The sequence below is a fragment of the Cydia splendana genome, chromosome 1, assembly GCF_910591565.1.
Source record: "Cydia splendana chromosome 1, ilCydSple1.2, whole genome shotgun sequence".
NCBI classification, from domain to species: domain Eukaryota; kingdom Metazoa; phylum Arthropoda; class Insecta; order Lepidoptera; family Tortricidae; genus Cydia; species Cydia splendana.
In genome coordinates, this window is record NC_085960.1 from 10,276,569 (window position 1) to 10,299,799 (window position 23,231).

Below are 23,231 nucleotides of genomic sequence, written 5' to 3' on the forward strand. Positions count from 1 at the left end.
CTCGACCGGCGGCATAGGGAACAACGATAAACAATAACTAGCCGTACGATTATATCGATAAGATATCGAATAATTCTGAGTCTAATGGGCCCGCCACGGTGTATAAGGGGATTTACACTTTCTAAACTATCTCAAAAGGGTACGGAGGATGGATTAGAATATTGATAAGTCGGGCGAAATCATAAGAGCCAGTTTTGATTAGGAATAGGAATAGTACAATTTATCTCTCGCTGTGTGACTAGAATTTATTAGCGACTGGCTAGCGGTGCCAGAGATCTAAAGCTTTCCGCACTATTATGAAAGTCGCGTTTTTAGGGGTTTCTGAGGAAATAACTTATATAAAAATGTATAAACTTACACAACACACACATTTGTCTAAGTACAATTTCATTTAAATATTTATGATCCACATTGCCTTATTAAATGATATATTGCTTTATTTTGTGTATGCTATTTGTGTTAATATATTCAATTTTACATTTTTAATACAGTCTGGTACTTAGTGTCAAACTCGACAGCTATGCATTGAGTGAACAGCATGCTTTTTGACTACATTTTAACTATATGTCAAAAAAATGTAAATAGCATAAAACGAAATTGTACAGGTTTATACGGCTACAATTAAGCTACTGTATCACTTGTGAGTTTTCTCGGAATTCCTGGTAGGTACAACGTACAACCGCATTAGATAAATATCTGCCTACCGTCAGGAGCCCGCGTTGCTCCAGTTGCTCTCATTGCAAACATTGTTATAATAAAGCATTATTGAATTTAATATTGTTCGAGTTGTCTCTAATTGCCCTTGTATGTGGTACTGCTTTTTATTTTTTAATCTAACCTAATCTAGAAAAGATCGAGGGTTTTATTATGTTTTTTTTATAGGTAGCTGACATAACGACAGGTGCTTCTTGTAATAATGTTTTCTTTTGATTTTTCAACTTTTTACTGCGTTGCCCTAAGGTTGACTGGTAGAGAATGCCTCATGGCTAGGGTTTGTACGACGGATCTGAAATGTATGGGAAGATCTGCGGAACCGGATCCAGGTCCGGATAATTTCATACATTGCGGATTCGGATTGCAATTGCAAGCTTGGCATTAAGCCCGCCTTTTGTACATAAAGTTTTGTGCCATAAAGTCTAAATAAATAAACGAGGATTTCTATATATATCTATATATTAAATATACATTATATCATCGTTTAATACCCACAAGTCAAGGCTTACTGAGCTTACTGCGGAACTAGGTCGATTCGTGTAAGATGGTCCAGTATATATTATTTTATTCATATTAACAATTCCTCACCTTGTGGTTATGTGATCTTGAAACTGCCGGAAGACATCGGTCTCCTTATCCCGAGGAATGATATCATTAAAATGAGAATCCTGTACGCTTATCTTGGCTACGCTTATATTTAGTTTTCAAATGCATATAAAGGACTCAGGCCGTAAGGGTGGACTACAATCAAGACTTAATTTATTGCAAAAAAATATCTGTGGAATTACTCATCTTGAATTATTTTTCCGCGTCTCTAATACAAATATAATAGTGTACTTGCCTCGAGCATTAGTCCAAGTCGCAGCAAATGGCCCACGAACGCCCTAACTGATTTTAACGAGTGGACCATTCGTTCCGACGCCATCCAGCGGCTTCACAAATTATTTAGTTACATTAAATTTAATGACCAACAGGAACATATAATTAAGCGGTGTGAGCTAGTCAATATAAAAGATGATATCTTGAAGTCAATGCTAATAAAACTGTTAACTGTAACAGTAGAGCTGTTAAAACAATTGATTAAATCCTGAATAATTATTAAGAATAATTAGTACCAACATTACAAACATTTACAAATTATAATAATTTAAGTTATCCGCTATGAGCACTACATCAAATTATCATACATCTCTGAAGCATCTATTACTATGTTTTAATTCGTGTTGATTTAAATGATTGATTGGCTAATTAATAAGACGCTAATTTATCTGTTTGGCTTTGAAGACTATCTGTTTACTAATTTGGTTTGGCAGTAACATATTAAGTGTTTACGTTAAAAATATACCTAAATCATTAGTATTTAGATACTAGGCATATTCATAAATCGAGAAACTAAACCAATTTGAATTTGTCGATATTCAATGCAAAGCTCTCTTAATTTACCTACTTACTGCTTATCATAATAATCTCATTTAATTTACCTACTTACTGCTTATCATAATAAACCATACTGAAAACAAAACCTGGTACAGGAATTTCCCTTATAAATAACAAGCCCCAATAGAATAAAACACCCACGACTTCTAGCCAAATTCCATTTCCAATAGACTGTTTATTTAAGCTCGCTGCAGGCAGGTGGGTAGCTAAATTGAGATGTTCGTTAGTCGCCTAATGTATGTATCTCGTCAATCTGTGCCCAGTTATTTCTGCCGCCCGCAAAACATCACCCGCCGCGCCGCTTTTTATTTTTAATAAGTACCTGGTGTGTATGTGGCCTTATTAAATTGAATCACATTTTATAAATGGTGAGAACGATGGATGGACAAAAATGAAAACAAGCAAAATCGATTATGAAAATAATAATAAATAAGGCTTGTTATAATAATAAAACTATTAGTGTTTGAACAATGTTCTATTATTTAAATAATTGTATTCTGACACCCGCTAATGTATTCGTATGACAAGAGGAATTCGTCAAACTTGGATATTTTACATTAGCGAAAGGTCACTTGCAAATGATACTTTTATTAAAAAATGATCGGATCGAATCCGGATTTTTTCTGAACCTAAAGTGCAGTTACAAGTTCCAACTAAAAGCTAACGCTATGGATGGTCTCCGGAATATGATATATGTATGCAACTATTTTCATTGTATACCTACCTTCGTGATAAAATTTGGAACTAACAGATTCATCGTCACAAAAATCACTAATAAAAGTTTGTATGTCATTTCAAAATGAATGTTGAATATAAATTATTATTATGTAGTGTGTTTATTGAGACTTGCACTTGACTGTAACTTCAAATAGAGTTGTTTCGCTGTACAAATCGCAGATGTGAAGTATTGTATTTATTGTCTAGACTCTACTAGAGTCTAGAACATTTACACGAGAATAGTGGCCAAGCATCGAATTCCGTACATTCGAACATCGGTAATAACATAAACATGACTGCCAAATAAACAGGCTCGGCTCGACCAGGAATTCTGTGCGCTATGAGAACCCAAGACCATGAGATATAAAATTCCAAACCGGGTTCCAAACAAATACCGGCTCTTTGCGTATACTGAAACCAATGCCTTAGAATACTTACCCTACTTATACGAAAAACGGCTACGTAAACAAAACAAAACTACGGAGTACACTGTTTTTATATACCTTATATTGGAACATTTGGCTTTCCTTTGGATATTTTGAAATCTTTGGCAAATCCTACATGTATTTTTTTGCCATTTTTAATCCTCTACGCTTTTCTTTTTGCAATATGATGTAATGTAGACCTTATGTGGATCAACAATGCATTTAAAATATTTACCTTGTATTTACTGAAACTATTACCTCTTTCTTTACTATTTGTGTTCGAACCAAAAGTTGGTCGCAATGTTACAAGAAAATAAACATATTTTTAATATTTCAATCAGCAAACCATTCTAGCTAATGCCCATTACCAGATTCTGAACTTTATTGTTTATTGAGCAAAGTAAAATTTTACCTGTATAGTTACGATTTTGTGAAAGTAAGCAGGGCTTATAGTGGCTAAGAAGAGCCTCCTTATGCAAATGCTATAGGCAATTACTATAAAATAAATTGTTCTAGAGTCTCACGAGCACTTAAGTCTACGGTCGTGCGAGGCCTTTTCGGGCTCACTCTTAAATAAGACTATTGTATGTCAGTCCGTCGGTCTGTAATTGTGCGAGCATGTGTGAACGGATCGACTTTTGGTTTGCATTTAATGAGTTCATGTGTATGAAATAATTCACTGTCTATTTTGTAGATTTGCTTTCTCTCTCTAGGTAGTTTGAACCAGAAGCGTGGCACTCCTTCCACGTTTTGACCACGGTGCAACAAGCACTCGATTTTCTTATAGGGTCTGTGCGGAAAGAGAAGAGTCGTAGAATGTATGGGCTCCCCTACATTTCACGACTCTTCTCTTTCCGCACAGACTCTAGGATATACACATACTTCTAGTGAAAGTATACAGTCAGCGTTTTTGTTTTGAGACATCCGTACTATTTGCTGCTATTTACTCCATCTCCATAGCAAGCGGCGAGTGTTATAAAATTATATGTGTGTGTCTAGGCCAAGTAGGGCATTTTAACTCAAAATAATGAATTATTTTTTACTTGGTAATATCTGATTTAAGGAGACTTGATTTAGGCCGACCATTTATTTAGCCTATTACATATATGTATACATATTCACGTCAATACATTTATACTCAAATACCAAAATAATTTCTTAAGTCCGCATAGTCCATGCAATAAAATCCGATAAATTACAAAATTACCAAAAACAATTACTTATGTTTCGAAACTGAGGTCGTCTTCATATTACCGACGGCCTGTCGAGCATGGCAATTAACGTTTCACACGCGTCAACCAAATTAGCTTGTCATGGCAACGCGTTAGCGCGTGTGAAGCGCCCATTAGGTATGTACATTAGAGGCGGAGGATCCGGATTGACAGTGTCTCATAGGCCAAGAGTCAATGGAGAAACATATTAAAATAAGATTATTTTTATTTTTAGGTATGTTATGTGCAATTAGCGGAAACTCAATAACTCGAACCTCGATAAGGCGAAATTCTCACACGAAATAAAATGGCATTCCCTTCCCTTCAAAGCCCAAAACCTCCATAACTCCAAATATTTAATCTGATTGAGACAAAGTAACAAATGATTTCCTTCGCGGTTTAATAATTTTTGATATTTACTCTCTATAAGATTCGTTAATACGAACTTTTTGCTATTTCCCTTGATATTCGTGGTATCGATGTTCCACTTATAGTCCATAATGTACCAACGTTGTCTGGGATAAGTATGCAACCAATTTCTGTCTGTACTTACTTCTGGTTGCTGTTAACACGGAGATTAATAGGTGCATTGAACACTGTTATTACAACAGTATGTAATTATTACATGCTACAATCTAAAGATCTGTCAAGCTGTTTAATCACGTCAAACTCGCACCTCACGTTAGACGGGTGCTGTAAAGGTTTTATGCGATTGTTATATAAATGAACTTAAGCGGGGCCGAAATAACGTACGAGTAACGGGTATTTAATTTATTTAGTAAAAATAAACGGACTACTCAAATAAGAATAACACTTTGAAATAGTGAATAGAATCAGGCGTTACTTTGCGGAAATCCATACTAATTAAAACCAAAATATTACTTTGCTAATCCGCGAAAAGACCGCGCGCTTTGCTTTTCGCGGATTAGCAAAGTTATATTTTGGTTTTAATAACACTTTGAATTTATATTAGCATAATATGTATACTTATGTCTCTTCATAATTGAAAAGTACATGTTTCTTCTAATGACAGCTCAAAGTATATAATTGACCAATCAATTTCAATACCTACAACATAATCATAGACTAAATGTTATCATCTTCGTCATTAAAAATTCATAGTCGATTTCCTTTACACGTGTTAAAAACATCGTAGGTACATATTTAGTAAATTACAAGTTGGAGTTAAATTAATTATTTTCATAAGTGCTAAGGAAGTTACGACAAAGTTAAACACAACTTATAATTATTAAATTCCTTGACATTTCGCCTTGGATCTTAAAGTACCTAAGCGTGAAGTTTTATAAACAATTTGATAAGGTCTGTCAAAACAAATCATCAAACGAAGCGCGGTTGGTGTGAGTTTTTAATCGATACAATATATTTGAATCGGTCGGCTGCATAAATACAGGTCACTCGATGTATAAATCAAGTCTAAAATCGATTTCAACAAGTGGCTATTAATTAAGCTGTAGTTAGATTAAAAATTAGATAGAGTAACGATGTCGACTGATGTATGGTTTTTATATTAACCCAATGCGTATTTTTGTGATTAATAATTTAGATGTGTCTGTCGGTTTGTGTGATTGATCAAAAAATCTAAATATTTATTATACCTAATGTTTGCAGAAAATATTAATGAACCAATAAGTCTGTGTCAACACTGTCAACTCAACCCAGTGATATATGAATAGTTTTGTAGTAGTAGCCCCAAATGATTTAAACAATACACAAATATAACCAAAATAATAATAATAATATATGCAGTATTAATACATGTGATAAAATAGCATTTTTTAAATTAATTCCAATACGTTTATGTTGTTTGACAGCCACGTCTAAGCACTAGGTATCGATATCCACATCACACTCGAATTGTACACAGACAAAGTCACGGGGTCTCCCAGTAGAACGATATATATTGAAAGCATTGGGTATTGCAACAGTAAATAGGTGTTGAAAAGTGAAACTTGGGGCCGCGATACTCTTTCGGAGCTGTAATTAAAGGCACTCAGTAAGTGGAAATAATGAGTTATGAATCATAAAGAAATTGCGGGCTTCAGACTTGTAATCAGTAGGTAACCATCGCGAGTTTAGTAAAGCGCTGAGATAAGCACAAACTTTATGTAAAGGAGGTAGCGGAGAGAAACATATTCTAATAAAGGGGCCCACTGATTAACAGTCCGCCGGACGGTATCGACCTGTCAGTCGTTCGGAACTGTCAAAATTTTGTTCTAACTGACAGGCCGATACCGTCCGGCGGACTGTTAATCAGTGGGCCCCTAAGGGCCGATACAGACGGACTGCAACCCGACTGCAATTTGTATGGGAACAAGGCCCTAATATAAATTTAGTACACACTTAGGGCCAGTTGCACCAACCACATTTGACAGACTGATCAACGTCAGCCGGCGCGCCCCGGCGCTTTACTATGAAACTTTCCATAGATAAAAATTTAGCGAACTTTTTAACGATACGAACAGTTTGGTGCAACCGACCCTTAGCCAGCTAAATGCATCACAAGTCGACTGAAAAAACCTAGTTGTATATCTATTAAAATAGGTTAATACCTAAAGTATATCTCATCTCACCCTCATATCTACATGTATTATGAGTCATACGAAAGAAAGGTCATAATTTATGACGAGCGATATGCACATTGTACAAAATTTACCTATACTTCTAATACGGCACCTGAAGCGTTATTTTTGGTGGTATATTATGTAACCAACTTCAAGATTTCGTAGGACTAAATACATAGTTTCTCAATTCGTCGGGTTTTTTGTCGACTGGGCCGATGATGGACTTCTGGATAAATTGAGGGGATTCTTCAACTATTATCAGGCAACCATTATAGTGATTTACTGTGCGTTTCTCTCAGAAAGCGGCATTTGGATATCACGTGTGAGTCGAAAGTGTCACTATGTAAAGAGCTCCTTGTACGTTTTTCTAAACAGTTGCCCGCTGTCTCGCCCTACCCTCACACACATCCAAGTTCTGTCTCAGTCTCAAGGAACTTTTAAGGCTCCGTCACACAGGCGCGTTTTGCGGGCGGCGCGTCAGCGCCGCTTCTACATAATATAAAACGCTGATACCCTGCCTGGAAAACGCGCCTGTGTGACGGAACCTTTATAGTTATTCTTAAAACCTAAGTTCATCACAGTGGGCAGACTAAATATTACCTATGCTGCAATATGAAAATAATACCTAACAAGTTCTTTAAGGTGACGATAGCGGTGGGTAAAATTTCAGATTCTGTCAATTTACCCCATTTCACACACAAGCGCACTTCACGCACACTACCTCACTTTACTGGGACAGGTCAGTGACCCATCATGTTTTTTTAAGATTGGACTTTTAGTTTAGTATTGACCACGCTTTTACCCTCAAAGGAGGCTTCCTTTGAGGGTAAAAGCGTTCCATTAAAGATGAAAGAGAAACAATGCATTTAATCTTGCTTTCCTTGTCTGTTCATGTCACACGTGACGTACCTATTTAATTCATTTGATTGTTGACTGTTTTACTACCTAATATTGATTTGTCGAGATACGCGTTTTGTACAATTAAAGCGAATAAAACAAGATGTCATTAAGTCAGATGTAAAATGTTATTTACTACTCTATACGGTTTTTCATAAGGTGCAAAATCCATTCAATAGGAATTTAAATAAATAAAGTTTCAGCAGGGTGGCAATTCCATTTTGGCGGATGAAGCGAAACAGAATAGTTCTATCGAACCTGCTTACAAATGTTCACGAGAATCAGTTGAGAAATGTGATCTGCAAAGGAAAAATATGTGACATGCTCTTATGGTTCTACAAATAAGATCGTGTCAGATATTTTTGCGGCCTTCGTTTTGTAACATAAATTGCAGGTGACTGTACATTTGGAATAATTATTTTATTTAGTTTCAAGGAAAGTTTCAAGTTTAGTACGAAAATACTTCAGATATGCAATATGCACAAAATGTAGACCTAATCGAAATAAAACATTGCTTTTTATAGTAAATTTATAAAACATTCGATACATTCGAGGTATACATAACAATAACCAGGCCACAGCGCTAATTGGCCTGTAAGCTTCATCTCGGTCTCCAAAGCCGCAAAAACTCGCTAGTACTTAGTGCTGTCCTAGCCGTTAATTTTTCTTGAAGATTTTCAGAGAACAGCACGTACACGCATTATACATATAGACGGAACGAACGGCATAATCATAATAATTTATTCGTCGCAATCCATGGTATTACAGATCTAGGTACAAGACTTTCAGGTATTACTTATACGAATTACATAACTCTTCATGTTAATAGGCAATATTTTATGATAAAAGTTCTATAATATAATACAAGATTACAATTGTCATCAAAATTCATTGACGTATAGAAGTCAAATACGTTTTTAATATGACGCAAAATGATACCAGCATAATAAAATTGATCCCAATCAGTAAAGATGAGTCTTTAAACTTTTTTCATTTTAAGCGAGTTTTGAAGGAAGATAATACTTAAATTCGACTGTAATCGTATTGTTTTAAGATAGTTTACTGCGGTTTTCAACCATTATGACCCGTAAATAACAGCAAATCAAATTTAAATGAGACGCGAGCTGATATTTATGTACCCTATTTTTTGAAATACAATTTATCTACTGGTATGCTTTCTCGTGTGCGTATCTGATTTAATGTCAATATAATTGTCAAAAGCAAGAAAATCAAGCTGTCATTTTCATTTGAAGAAGTACACGTGTGCTCCGGTGTAGCCCCAACGGGCATCTGACTTGAAGAAGAATTTTGAGTGATGTCGTCAATGTATGGAAATTGCTCGAAAGTTTACATTTGAGATTGAATTTCTGTGTTGTCTTTGTGAGTAAAAATATAAATCGATAATAAATCGGTAGCTGAATTATCTAGCTTTCAAAATAGTACAATAATTAAATTACTGTCAAAGACAAAATTGTTTTGCTTCTGTCTCAAACGGAACTCCATATTTTGATTTTTTGATACTTTTAGTGTCGATTTGTAGAGAATAACAGCAAATTAAAAATATAAAGGCATGAAGAGTCGGTACACGGTTTCTTCGTGAAAAAATTTACGTGTAATTTAATGCAATTATTAAACATTTATTGAACAAATTATGGTTACAAAGTGAGGTCTAAATTGAAAACGTCATATCATCACCCCTTAATATTCCTTAGTGTGTAAAAACTGCATTACTTACTAAATAATGCATGTACAATTATTAAAATGTAATAAAGGTACTTATCTTATTATAAATCAATGTTGAATAAAAGGTAAGTACCTATCTTTAGTTTAACATAATTATATGTTACTTTTATATATCCTCCAAGACTACAAAATTAACTTTGTTCGCTTACTTTTTGTGCTTATTTGTTAAGTCAATTATAATATAAGAACAAAAATAATTTGCCAATAAACATAATTAATGTGTAGGTACTTGTGATTCTTCACAATATTTGCGTACGAATCGATCACTTGTATAAAAATAAGTGATTTATTATACAAATAAATCAAGAATCTTTCTAAATTGGCTGTCAACACTTGACTATCAAAAATTACACATTACTAGATGACATTCATGAAATATGTTTATATCTTTTACAAATTTGGTTTGAAGCTATCATTACTATAGGTGAGAAGCTTGTAACGATTGAGTCATCAATGTTAATTCAGTGTTCGCAGAATCACAATGTGATGTCCGATTTATCTTATTTAAATACAACTAACAAGCAATTAATGTCTGTAAAAATGAGATTAATTAGTAGTAAACATATTATTATAAGAGGAGACTATTCTAAAGCACGTAGAGTTTTCCATCCGATTTATTTGTGTATAATCCTTTTTTTAGATTATAGCAGGTTATAATCTAATATATAATATAGGGGTATTCTTTTTATACCTCTATAGTACTTATATCTTTTAGTATTAGATTTATTCAAAATTAGTTTAATTTTTAAGTATGTAGTTATATTTAATGCTAGTTTAGTTTTTATTCAGAATAAAATGGAACAAGAATACTTAACTATTCTTGTTTCATTTAATTGTATTCACCTATTGTATCGTGTTCAATAAAAACACTTTTTACCACCCATATAAATAAGTAAAATACAAATGAAAACGAAATATAAGCAATCTCTAAAAATTATTTTAAAAAGTAGGGACACTTATATCAATAATACAATAAGTTTACGAACCGGATACTTGAAAATAACATACATGATTGAAGTGTTAAATCCGATAAGGCTCCTACGGTAAGACCTTCTCTGTCTTACATGTTTTCATTAACAAAAAATATTAGTGGTACCTCAGTGTACAATGTACCATTGATGAAATCATCAATACTTACCGGTTGAGGTGACCTTTTGTTTCGTAACTAATAAGTATTTTTTTAATAAAACAATTGAAAGTGAGACTCGAGTTGAAGGTACGTGTATGAGTTAGACTAAAGGTCAATAATGTCACACTGGAGTAAAAACGCGATGTATGTATGTATTTCTTTAAGTCTTGAATTAAAGTTACAGTAAAAAATATATTTAAGTAATATTAACAGATAGATAGCAATAATTCAGAATTAACACGACTACGGGAAATCCGTAGGGTTTTAACATTGTATTCTTGGTCATATTAAGAGACAACAATGTTATATAAAGCTTTCTCGATTCAACCTCAGTCTGTGGCTATGAGTAAGCCCATTCATAATAAAAAAAATCTATAAAAATACTCTAAAAAACATACAGCCATACTTACATGTTTTTGCACATAAATGATTTAAAAATTCAAAAAACACCTAAGCTAAACTGTACCTATGTACTACTATGTAGGTATTTATTTGTGACGTCACAGTTTTTGATTAGTTAGTAAAGTAGCCTATTATACTATACATGTTACTCGTAATAGTGCCAATAACTTATAGTAGGAACCTACATTTTACACTACATAGACAACGCATAAGTAACGTAGGTACAGTAGGTACACAATTTAATTATTAACGTTTAACATCTTTCGACGATTCGAATCGGCTATTGTATCTAATCGCAATCGTGTTGTAATCGATTGTATGTATCGATACGAAAAAATAATTATTTCCGACCTTACCCAAGTAGTTAATTGTTGTTAGAATAGGCCATGGGTGGACTTGCTGACAATTAATTTAATTAAGAATATTGCTGCAATGTGGTAGTTAGTTACATAAAATATTTCCAATAAAACCATAAAATGTATCGAATTCGTTCTGGTACTGTATTAGAGCATATTCAATATTGGTTATGAGCGTTGGTTGATGTTTGATTTCTTAATGTTTATAATATAACTTTATATTGCAGTTTGCGAAATATACGTTACCATTTAGGTTTGACCTGAGCCATCACGAAATATAATTGACAGTTTGGTAAGATTTCGAAACTTTTATGCCTCTGATATATAGGGAAGATAGATATGGATTTTAGTAGATCATAGGGGTCAAAACTGGTACCTACCTACACTAATTGCTCATATGTATATACATATATGAAATGCTTACGTGTTTTTTTTAGTAAACGGACCAGGAAATCTTTGTTAAATTATTTAATAATGCTGCTATTGTTGTTTGATTGCATCAATAATATACGTTGTATATCTTAGATTATGGTAATGCGAACGCGGTGCCGGAGGATAGGTAGGTAAGTAATAATTTCAGTTTGTGCAGGTATGAGTTGTTGTTATCGTAATAAACTAATGTTTTGTCTTATTGCTTTGCTTATATTTATTGTTTTGGGTTCATTAACAAAACAATTTTTCATGTTTTATCGATTATCATTGTAAAAGCGATAGTTTTTGATATTTATTCAATGAGTTTCCAACATCATAGATATCCCATGGGCTTTACTGGTGATATGAGGATATATACAATATTGAGCTTAAGAAATGTAATGTAGGTCACTCAACATCAAGTCGTCAATACAGTGTATCTTCGGGAGACCTGAAACTTTAACTCACTAACATATTAACATACCTACTTACAAACAATACTTTGTATAAAAGGGAACCTCACTATATATTTAGCCTTTTCTACGAAAATATATTAATATCCTAGTAAAATCTATAATATCCACAATATATTTATTTATATATAAACATGATAATTTTGTCATAATTTTTACAAAACTGTCCACAAAAGACTTCACAACAAACATACGGACGCTACACCTGTTCGCAGTAACGGTGATGTATAGGTAATTTAATATGAAAACAAGTAATAACAGTGGGCAAAGCGCAATAAATCTCGCCGAGGCGTGTATCAGCCGTATAAATAAGACCTATCGGCTGGGCCTTGACCCAAACCCTTGCGTACGGGTTGCAACTGTGCTAAAAGCTTATAGCTTCATAATTTATTAGAGCTTCAGCCATAGATATGATAATATTAATAAACTATAAGTACAGGGTTATGTTTTTATAAATGACTAATATAATTTAATTTATTAACTTTATAATTTAATTTATTAATTGAACTTACGAGTTAGATTTAGATGATCTCAAGATGGTACCCACCAAGCTATGCTGCACTAATATTTTATGCCATGATAGTGATAAACAGTCTAACAATTTTCTTAATTGTAAGCGAACACTGTACTATGAGTGCTTGCGATTCCAGAGATGATACGAGTACACGCAAGTTATTGAAGGAGGTGTATGTCGTGTACGTAGATGTACTATGTTGACAGATTAAGAGTTAGGCGGTCTTCACACTTGCACCGCATCTGGATGAGGCGACGGCGAGCGAGGGAGACAACGCTATGGAATGACATAGCGTTCACTCACCGGTTGCGGTGTCAGTGTGATAACCGCCTTAATGCAGGTCGGTTACCGTCAAACCACTGTGCAATAGATACTTGTTAATTTTGCGGTTTAAACAGACTTAAATTTGTTCAATGTATTTAAGTTTAGCATTTAATAGCCTGTTATTTATCTATGGTGTGATTTAATAATGCAACATGCCTTTATCTACAACTTAACACCATGAACATGCGTACGAGAAACCGATAATGTACATACATTACACATCCTGTACTTACGTTAGTTGGGTATGGAGATACGTTAATCCAATTAGAGCTTGGTGCTGTGTCACATTACCATGAATTTGAATTTTAAATAAGGCAGAAAATTACTTGGTCACTAACAGGAGACAGGTGCGGATAGGTGACTATCGATGAAATATTATGTTTCATTATGCCTTGCTTTAATTTTAATTACCTATAACCAGACATAATTAATTTTATAGCATTTTCGGTGCAACGGAGTGGTGTTAACGGAATTGGTATAAACAATTTCAACCGTAATGATTAATTAGCGTTAATTAAGTTAACATTAAACTTAATTTACTATTCAGTTGGAATGATCTATACCAAATCTTTTAACGCCACTCCGCTATACCAAAAATGCTATAAAATTTACGATGTCCCATTATAACAAATTTTGTTTAGGATTTTATGTATTAATTATCATAAGTAAACTTAATGCATAAGTAGGTCTACATTTTATCAAAACTATGTTTGGGTTTTCACCCACGTATTAAAGTTAAGAGACCCAGATTAGCCTTAGACACTTCAACAAAGTTATTAGTAATAAGAATAAGGTACACAAAATCTATTCATACAATTGCTGTTAGAGCCTGAGGCACTTTACTGTCAGATACTTGCTATTATGTTATAATTAATATCTTCAGCTAGATACTGCTGTCATGTAATAAAATACCTAAAGAGACGTTTTGTTGTTTATAGTCATTCTAAAATCATTGTGAACTAGTTAGATTATTTATTCACGGTTATTGTTGTATTTTCCTTGAATAATAAAATGAATTCATCAGGTTTGCTTTCATTAATTTATTGAAATTTAGCAGGTGGTTATAGTGCTTGCTAACAATCAAGTTTACAATTTATATCTAACTAGCCGGTGCCCGTGATTTCATCTGTGTATAAGTAGTCCAAGTACCTCTCCCCATCCCCTCAGGCGGCCTAGCCAAGGTGATAATCGCTATCGCCTCGCCATCGAATCGCTTTGTCTCTCTATCACTCTTCCATATTAGTCTGACAGTGACAGTTGCGTTTCGTTCGCTACGAAGCGTTAGCGATTGGTATGTTGTCCAGTACTCTCTTACTAAATTATAAAGCCCATTGGACTTCTTTAGGGTTTTATTAATTGCCAAAGTCCTTTTTCAGGTTATAACCTATACGTGTGCCAAATTACATTGAAGTCCATTCAGGCGCTTTTGCGTGATAGAGGATCAAACATCTTGACATAAAAACTTAAGCACACATTTATAATATTAATACCAACCTTAGCGTACAATCGTACAATTCGTACATGTAGCATTCTAGGTATTCGTAACTATTATTATGTATGTAGCTTCACCTTTTAGTAGGAATGACGTTACAGCAGTTGAAGTGGTACTATTTAAAACAAATGCCCGTGGTGCATCTAATTGCAGTGTTTGCAGCTAAAGCAATTCATCGGTAATTGCGCGTTTGCTCACAAGGATGGACTTTAAAAGGTACCTAACATTAGCTGTTTATTTTCAGATCTCTACTCATATGTGATAAATTGATAATTAAATGTAAAACTGGGGTCATCAATTTCTTACACTGCCTATTTATAAAAATCAAAATAATAAACATTATAACCAAGTTATTCGTAGATCATATATATATTACATTTGATTTTATACCAACCGTTAGAAGGAAAACATCGTGTGGAGACCGGACTAGTCTCAATACGTAAGGTCAAGTTTCATCTCTGGGTTGGAAAGCCAGATGGTAGTTGTTTTCGCAATGTCTGTTCTTGGGATTAGGTTGCTGAGTGGACTGGGGTCCCCAAGGCAGATCTGTGGCAAAATGCCATGACAAAGTTGACAATGTTAGGAAGACATTATAAAATTTATAAAGGTAGGTGATAAAAGGGGTCCCCCAATTCCTTCAGACGAACTGGAAACAGAAAAATGGAGGATGAAGAGAGAAGAGAGTGCCGATATGATTGCAAGTCAATTGCGCTTTAGCTAAAAATAATTTAACCCACAGCACTGGTTCATAGTCCCTTTTTGGACTACTGTTGTTTGATAAATATATAAAAGTATTCCTATTAGTCCTTGCACATTATTGGCCTTTATTTATTACCCTTTTAACTCTATCAAAACACAGCTAACCGCGATGCATTTATTTGATTTGAGCGATCACTTAGCAGGCACGCACATCGATCTACATACCGCCACGTTACTTTCAGAAACTCTTACAGCGCTATTGCAGTTACTTGCAAGTTTAAATTCTATATTCATGAAATTAAAGTCTTATTTGGAAATTCAAAGTTGAGTAAAGGTAAAGGTTGGCAAAGTTATTCTGCGATATCATGGCTAAGGGAACGTAATATGTAAAGGACTACATTACATGTGTTTAGCACTTAAGAGCCAACGGGAGTGGTCATTTCTCCATACAAACGTACTCCTCGTTTTCCTCCGTGGTTTTTGAAGCTAGAGCAATGATTTTTTCAACACAGATTAATATTGTCAATATCTGTGTCGGACCCTTTTGCTTTTTTTGATATTTTTGTTTTTTGAGGCGCTAGAGCCCTTCAAAAATGGCCAAAATGGCCTAATTGACTATGCCGCAATGAGAGGCGTGGCATTCAAAACTGATATCAATTAGCCAAAAAAGCAAAACGGTCCGACACAGATAATTTCATAATCATTTAGATTTCCAAATTTGGTTACGATTGGTTAAGTTTTGGAGGAGGAAACAGAGGAGTACGAAACCTCGATTTTTGAGATTTTTAAGCAGGATTTTTCGCCTTGTCCTTATCGCACTACTTTTAGGTGCCGCTTCCGTTAGCGAGACGGGTATATTTACCTAAAATATTTAGAACTCAGCTCCTGTTTCGTCTTAATGTTGTTTATCGGTAGTGTTGTCAGCTAACTATGTTCAGTATAGTCACCGCGGCAATCTCAGAACTGATTCAGTAATTTGGATTTTTAAACTCTATGAGAGAGTACCTAGTTAATTATTTTTGAAAACTTATATGTCATTTCACTGAAGAAATTTACTGTTAAAGTCTTGAGACTAAAATAGCTGGGAAAAGTTAGCTTAAAAAATATTTTAATTTTTATCTCTACCAACTTCTAAAACGGATTATATATAATGTATCTTTTTACTCTTATTTCAACGACAATTTGCTCTCCAAGATTATTTACAAACTCTCACACAAATACAAAGAAACGTCCGCCTTCAAATAAAGGCTTGTAATATCCTCATACTCGCCAATCAGTTTACAAGTTAATTAGGGACAAGAAAGCCGATAGTTCCCAGGGAGGTATGCAGAAATTGTTGAGAGCGTACCGGGAGGCTGTGCGTGCGCACTAATTCCCGCATATGCGAGTAATACCCGCATTTATGACTCGTATGCGCACACAACAATGCGCCATTTTCAACCCTTTTGTTTACGTAATAAGACCAAGCAAATTGGAGCGACTCGGATGACGTGTAATGAACGGCCTGAATAGGGATGAAAGTGCAATTATTAATTTGCTTCACACACAGATCATTATTTTAATACCTTTTTGAATTCTCAAAGGTTGTCATTTTTTACATTCAGACAATATTGAGAATATATTAAAATTAAATATGTTATTGTTTGTGAGATAAAAACATACGCTATTTATTATTTATGTAAAGGACAGGTATTATTTATTTCAAAACTATATAATCTTGGAGTTCATGTTGGATTTAATATGTTGTTGATTAAAATATGTTGGATTTTAGTATCCTAATAATCTAATAAGACTACTCCCAACTAAGTATTGTTGGAATACAAAATATGTCAAAATCCTTTTTTCTTGTAAAGTAGAATATCGAAGTAAGTACCTAATATATCATTCCTATGTACGCGCGTGGAATATAATTTTTCAGGATACCTAATGTTAATGACAGCCCCTGTACGCTGTACGATGTTTGTAGATCGTCAATATAGTCGGATTTAAAATTCAAACGATACGGCCGGCATTGTTCTCACGATCGGCACAATCGCGTTATCGCGTCGTGCGATACGCCGGGGAAGTCGGTAGTCCCGGGAATGTTCGCGAAATGTGACGCGGGAGGCTTACATGGAGGCGGTTATGAAAGAATTAAATTAAATTAAAAATTCATTAATTTCGGAATTTAATTTTCCATTTCGTATTACCTAGAAAGAAAGTAAAAAACGAACTTTGCTCTGTTTATAAGTTTATTTAAAATTTGTCAAAAATAATATCTATTCTTTACAATAAATTATGTTTTTATCCTTGTAACAGACAGTTACAGAAACAGAAAAGTGCATTCTTACAGAAACGTCGTCAGTATTTAAATACAAAAGACGTAAATGACGAAGATAAAAATCTTAACATTAAGTAATTTTATTTTAAATACGCGTTAAATGACCGGTATTTTTAGAAAAAAATGTATTCATAATGTCACGTAAGCAGCAAGATTCAGATTTAGTCGAAGTATCGTGCAAAAATTGTTGACTTATCAAGAACCTTTAAAATTTAAAAATTGATCAAGTCTACCTGCACAATGAGATGAATTATCTATAATTTTTCATTTTAACATTTGCTTTAAAGGGCAACAAAGATTAACGAAACAAAGCAAACAAACATAGTATATATATATATATATATATATATATATATATATATATATATATATATTCATAAAAACATTTTTTCATATCTATTGCTTGATAATCATAATTATCGTTTTGATAAGTATTAGGGACATAAATATATGATTATTCCGAAATATTTAAAAATACATTTATTTCAAGAACGTCTTCCTAAAATCTCTAGGTTGAAGAAAATATTTAAAATAATACTCCCATAAATGAATAGTAAACCTAACAAAAAAGTTTTGTTAACAAGAACATAGGTACATATTAAACTTTTATGTTATAGAAATGTGTGTGCTCCATGTAAGCCGAGTGGCGTGCGTTGCAGGCGTGACACCGGCCGCGGCCGGCGGGCACCATTAGGCCCAATAACCATCAGTCGGTAGCCAGACCGGCCTCGCTAATTTTCTCTAATTTTCATATCAAAATCGAACGTTTTTATTCTTTAAACAGTAGTCGACTAACTGTTGATCGTGGGAATCCAGAGGGTTATGTAATTTGTGGGGTTTGGATTTTGGGTTCGTTGTTGCGGTCAGGAAAGGCTATTGACATCGATTTTGATTAACATACCTACTGTTTTTATATATTTTTTGGGAGTTATGCTACCTTAGATTTCATAACCTTAAAAATAGGCGTTAGTAACCAAGCGGACTCACTCATTTTATTTTCTACTTAGTTTATTAGTTACGTATTTAGTTATTTTACTTGTAAATAATTTATTTTACAACACTAGGAAAATAAGGGTACCAGAAAGTTAAGATCACATCTAATCTATAGATCTTTGAACCTAAATCAGTTTATCAGTAATAATGAAAACCACATTGATATAAGTTAGGATAAAACACGCGGAACCCACGCCAAAGTTTCCTTAAAACATTTATTTTCGTAAGGCAATTATAGCATTTCGTCAATTTTCGTTTTTGCAAGCCGCGCGACCTTGCATTAACGCATGATTGACCGTGAAGCAACCATTCCTATGCCTATGCCTTCTGTATAAAATAACAAGGTGTTAAGATTTGGTAAATGTGTTTCATAGATTTGCGATTTCTGTTGATGGTGTATGGGTCAATTCTTGGATGCTTGGACATTTTTATGGGTTTTAATTACTGTAAACTGGTTTTTACTAGGTTTATGGAAAACTAAGGCTCAGTTAAAAAAATCATATACATACCTAATAAAAAATCTACGTAACATTAAATGTATGCCATACCTAAAAAAGACTAGACTACAAAGTATAAAAAAATTTTAGGTGTTAACATTATTTTTCCATCACTACACTTTCCGGTTACAAGTAAAATTTAAAGGTTAAGTGTGTATTATTCTGTGTACAATCGCAGAGCATGTTTATTTTTTTATCTTTAATTTTGTTTGCACTTGGATGTACCTACGTAACTAGAACTCTTAAAAGTCGTCAGAACGTCAATCACGGCTAATTCTCGCACTGTTTATGTTTTCGAGGAACTATGGAGTAATTGCAGGGGCCAATTAGTTCTGATTGATGTTTCTGAAGTACCATATTTAAAGGGACAAAGGGAGTAACTCGGTAGGAGTTACCGCACTTCATTTAATTTTATTAAATTATATTTAGCAACAAAGAGAAAAATTACCCCATTTAACTTAAATAAAAAGGAAAGTTAGTCAGTTATTGGAAATTAAGAACATAATTAAGAAGTGAATAACGAATTTCATTTATATTTGTTAGCTAAAACAAAAACGGACATAATTGATCTCCCTATTCCTTTTTGAGAGCTAAAATATTAAATAAAATTTTGGTTTTATGGAATTCTTGCATGTTCGTTTTTAGTTTTTGACGATTGTGATGTAAATCCTTATAATTTTGGCTTAGTCAAAGTTGTACTGTAATAATTTCATGAAATAAATAATCTAATCTAATCTTTATTATTTTATATTTCTTTAACATGCGAACACACACACAGTGTGTCAGAATAGCGCTTAATAACTTAAACTATCAGCGTCACAATTAACAATTATACTCAAACGTCTACGCCGGGCAAAGCGTTACAGAACAGAACAGACTGAAGTCTGATTTAGACGGCGCGCGAACTCGCATGCCATTTTAGTTACATTGCTACTGTTGGTTACGTCCAATTCAACCGACCGATGAAAACCCGCAATGGTATGAAACTCACATGCGAGTTCTCACATCGTCTAAATCAGCCCTTTAAGTCTTTTAACAGAGGCAACAAACGTATTAGCAGCCGCAGACGTACGGCGTAACAAGCGTAACCGTGCGTCGAGCGATGACGGCGCAGGCGCACGGCTAACACGGTCAGTTAGCCGGAGTTGCCCTTTTCAAAGTTAAATGACGGCAGATTAATGAGTAATAGTTTAAACTAGCTTTATTCGAGTCGCATTCAATGGAGCATCTGAAGCAAGATTCTATAGGTATCCTTAGACGTACACATCTAAGGATACCTATAGAAAGTAACTTAGCGATATATATATCATGAATGCAATATATGATGGGGCCGGATTTATGTTTTAATTATGTTTTAATGATTTACTGCTTGTGACATTGCACATTATAATATTGATGTCAGTTTTAATTTTATACATAGGTACCTAGTTATGCCATTTGGAATCCATTTAAACAAGGTAGTAACTTTAGGTAAACAATTGCCCAATTATAAATGTAGCCATAAGCTGGCAAGGAAAATTGCAAATCACGTTACCTACTCTTTTTTGCAAGTATGGTCGAATTGATATCAAAAATACAGAAAAAAGGACATATAAAAAGTTGAGCTAATTTTCCAGCTCTCAGGTTGTTGCCTTTTGTCTTCTTGTCAGTCACTATTTATTCAGAGGTAGAAAACAATTTCTTACCTTGTTGAAAGTAGTTCGACTTCCGTACATAGACGCAGACGAGGGCCATGAGCTGAAGCTGAGACAGGCGCTGGCGGGTGGAAGGTGGCAGCGGCAGCAGGTCGCGAAGGTTGGCGATCTCTGCGTTGATTAGGTCGCGTCGGAGCTTGCTCGCGCCTTTCGTTGATTTGCCTTGGTCGAACCTGGACAAATTCCTAGTGTTAATATGCACAAAAATAATAACATCGCACACTGAAGTCTCGAAGTCTTACAGGCGTATTCTGTATCAGATCCATAACTAATTCAAATTTAATTCATAACCTGTTAATATTAAAACGCCTGTTAGTATTAAAACGAAATAAGTAATTAGTGAACACTTGAGGGAGAGCTGTGTAGATGCCATGTTTTTCTCAACAGAGTTGTGGTGCAAAAGACATCAACGCATGCTATATGTTAAATAAGTACCGTAAAAACCCCTTTGAATTCATCTTTCATTAAAAAAAATCTCTATGTATAATAAAAAAACATAATTTTGAAAGAAAATGTCATAAAATACTCATGCTCGTATGTATAGTCAAAGCACTTTGTAAAAACTAATTTCGGCAAAACAAATTTGTTAAACCAAGTCATCGAGGAAAAGTTTAAACTAGTAAAACGTATTTTAACTTTTTTCTAACTTAGTAACATATATTTGAACTTTTTAGATTCTAATTATGAAAAACTATTATAATAGGGACATATATTACACATGTAACGACAGTAATTAGTTACTCCTTATTAGCGTAACATAATAATGAATACCGCTTATTATAGGGATTTTTTGATAAATCAAAATTTAATACGGATTCTAGTTTTAATAATATTCCTTTTTTTTACGTACTAAATAGTAGGTAAAATCCTTAAAAATGTGTTCTGGCCTTGACTCTTCATAGAAGAACGAGTAGCATTCTCCATGAAATTGTGCGGAAGGTAAAGGCCGCTATTTGTAGCAAATAGCAATCGGTTCCAATTTATTTTTATTAGGTACATTAAGCTATTTTAGTGGTCGAGGCCAGTAGGTTAGGTTTAACTTTGTGACTATTTTATAACAAAAATGGAATTGGTTCGGAATCCGACTATCAATAGGAGTTCGTGGGTTCGAATTCTGATTTGTGCCAATGAGTTTTCTAAACTTGTTAGTAATATTATTATGTGAGGTTTCCCGGTGACTTTTATGAGAATTAAAACATCGAGACCTGCAACCATACACAAAAATTAAAGGTATTCGTTAAGTCCCCAGTCCGCTTGGCGTCAGCGTGAAGACATTACAAGTCGATCCCTCGTGAGCACATTGCGAGGAGGCTTGTTTCCAGCAGTGGGACTTGGCTCAGGCTAAGAAGAAACAGTGATTAGGAAAATTTTCTATATGTACATATACAGCTGATGTGTGCAATATAATAGCAGTCAAAGAGAAAATGAAAATTAAGGGAAAACTATAGCTAGATCAATCGTATTGGATTTTTTTCTGCTGCATTACTTAACATTAATTTAAAATGATCTCTAAACTTTACTTAAATAATATTAGAACTAAATAAGTTTTTGATACAAGCTTTTATCGCTGTATGTTTGCTTGAGGCTCTAGTTCTTGAATATGTCTATAACTTATTTTTTGCAATTATTTACTCATGTTACTCTAAGTGTTATAGGTACTACTTTTATGTTGAGCTCTACTGTAGTTATATAATTCCATGGGCTCCGCTTGTTTAGTATTAGAATTAATGGTGTGAAGCAAAGGCCGAGAGTTTGAGAAATACCCATATTAGTGTTATTGATAATGATAACCGCGCGGTGTGACGTATCGCCCCGTGCCCTTCAAGTTGTTTCTGACTCACTGATGAAAACGCTCTATTGGACAATAAACTGAGGGCACTAAAGCAATAAATATGGTTCAATGGATCAATTTTGTTAGAACTACTTAAAACTTGGTTTGTTTAAATACAGTGGATTTTTTTAAAGTTTAAGGTACTTACTTACAATTTATTTATATATATTTTTTTCTGGACGTATTTCGGTTTAAAATAATAAATCTTATTTGAAACTCTGATATAGGCAGCCAAAATTCAGTTCGATGTGATAAAAGTAACATATTCCGTTGGACATTGATCTTTTCTTGCTAAAATATCTTGTATTTTTAAGATGTCTGAATATTACCTACTTAAAAATGCTTGCCACAATTTGGACAATTTGGACAC

At 34.0% G+C, this 23,231-nt stretch overlaps 1 protein-coding gene across 2 annotated transcripts in view; it reads right to left on the minus strand.

Annotated features, from left to right (window-relative positions):
• LOC134795071 (PAS domain-containing protein cky-1-like) overlaps positions 1 to 23,231 on the minus strand; it is a 126,665-nt gene that overhangs the window by 66,430 nt on the left and 37,004 nt on the right. For both annotated transcript variants that reach the window (XM_063766917.1, XM_063766911.1), the window contains exon 3: positions 21,022 to 21,203. In XM_063766917.1, the coding sequence (XP_063622987.1) occupies positions 21,022 to 21,203 (182 nt within the window). The remainder of the gene's footprint in view (positions 1 to 21,021; positions 21,204 to 23,231) is intronic.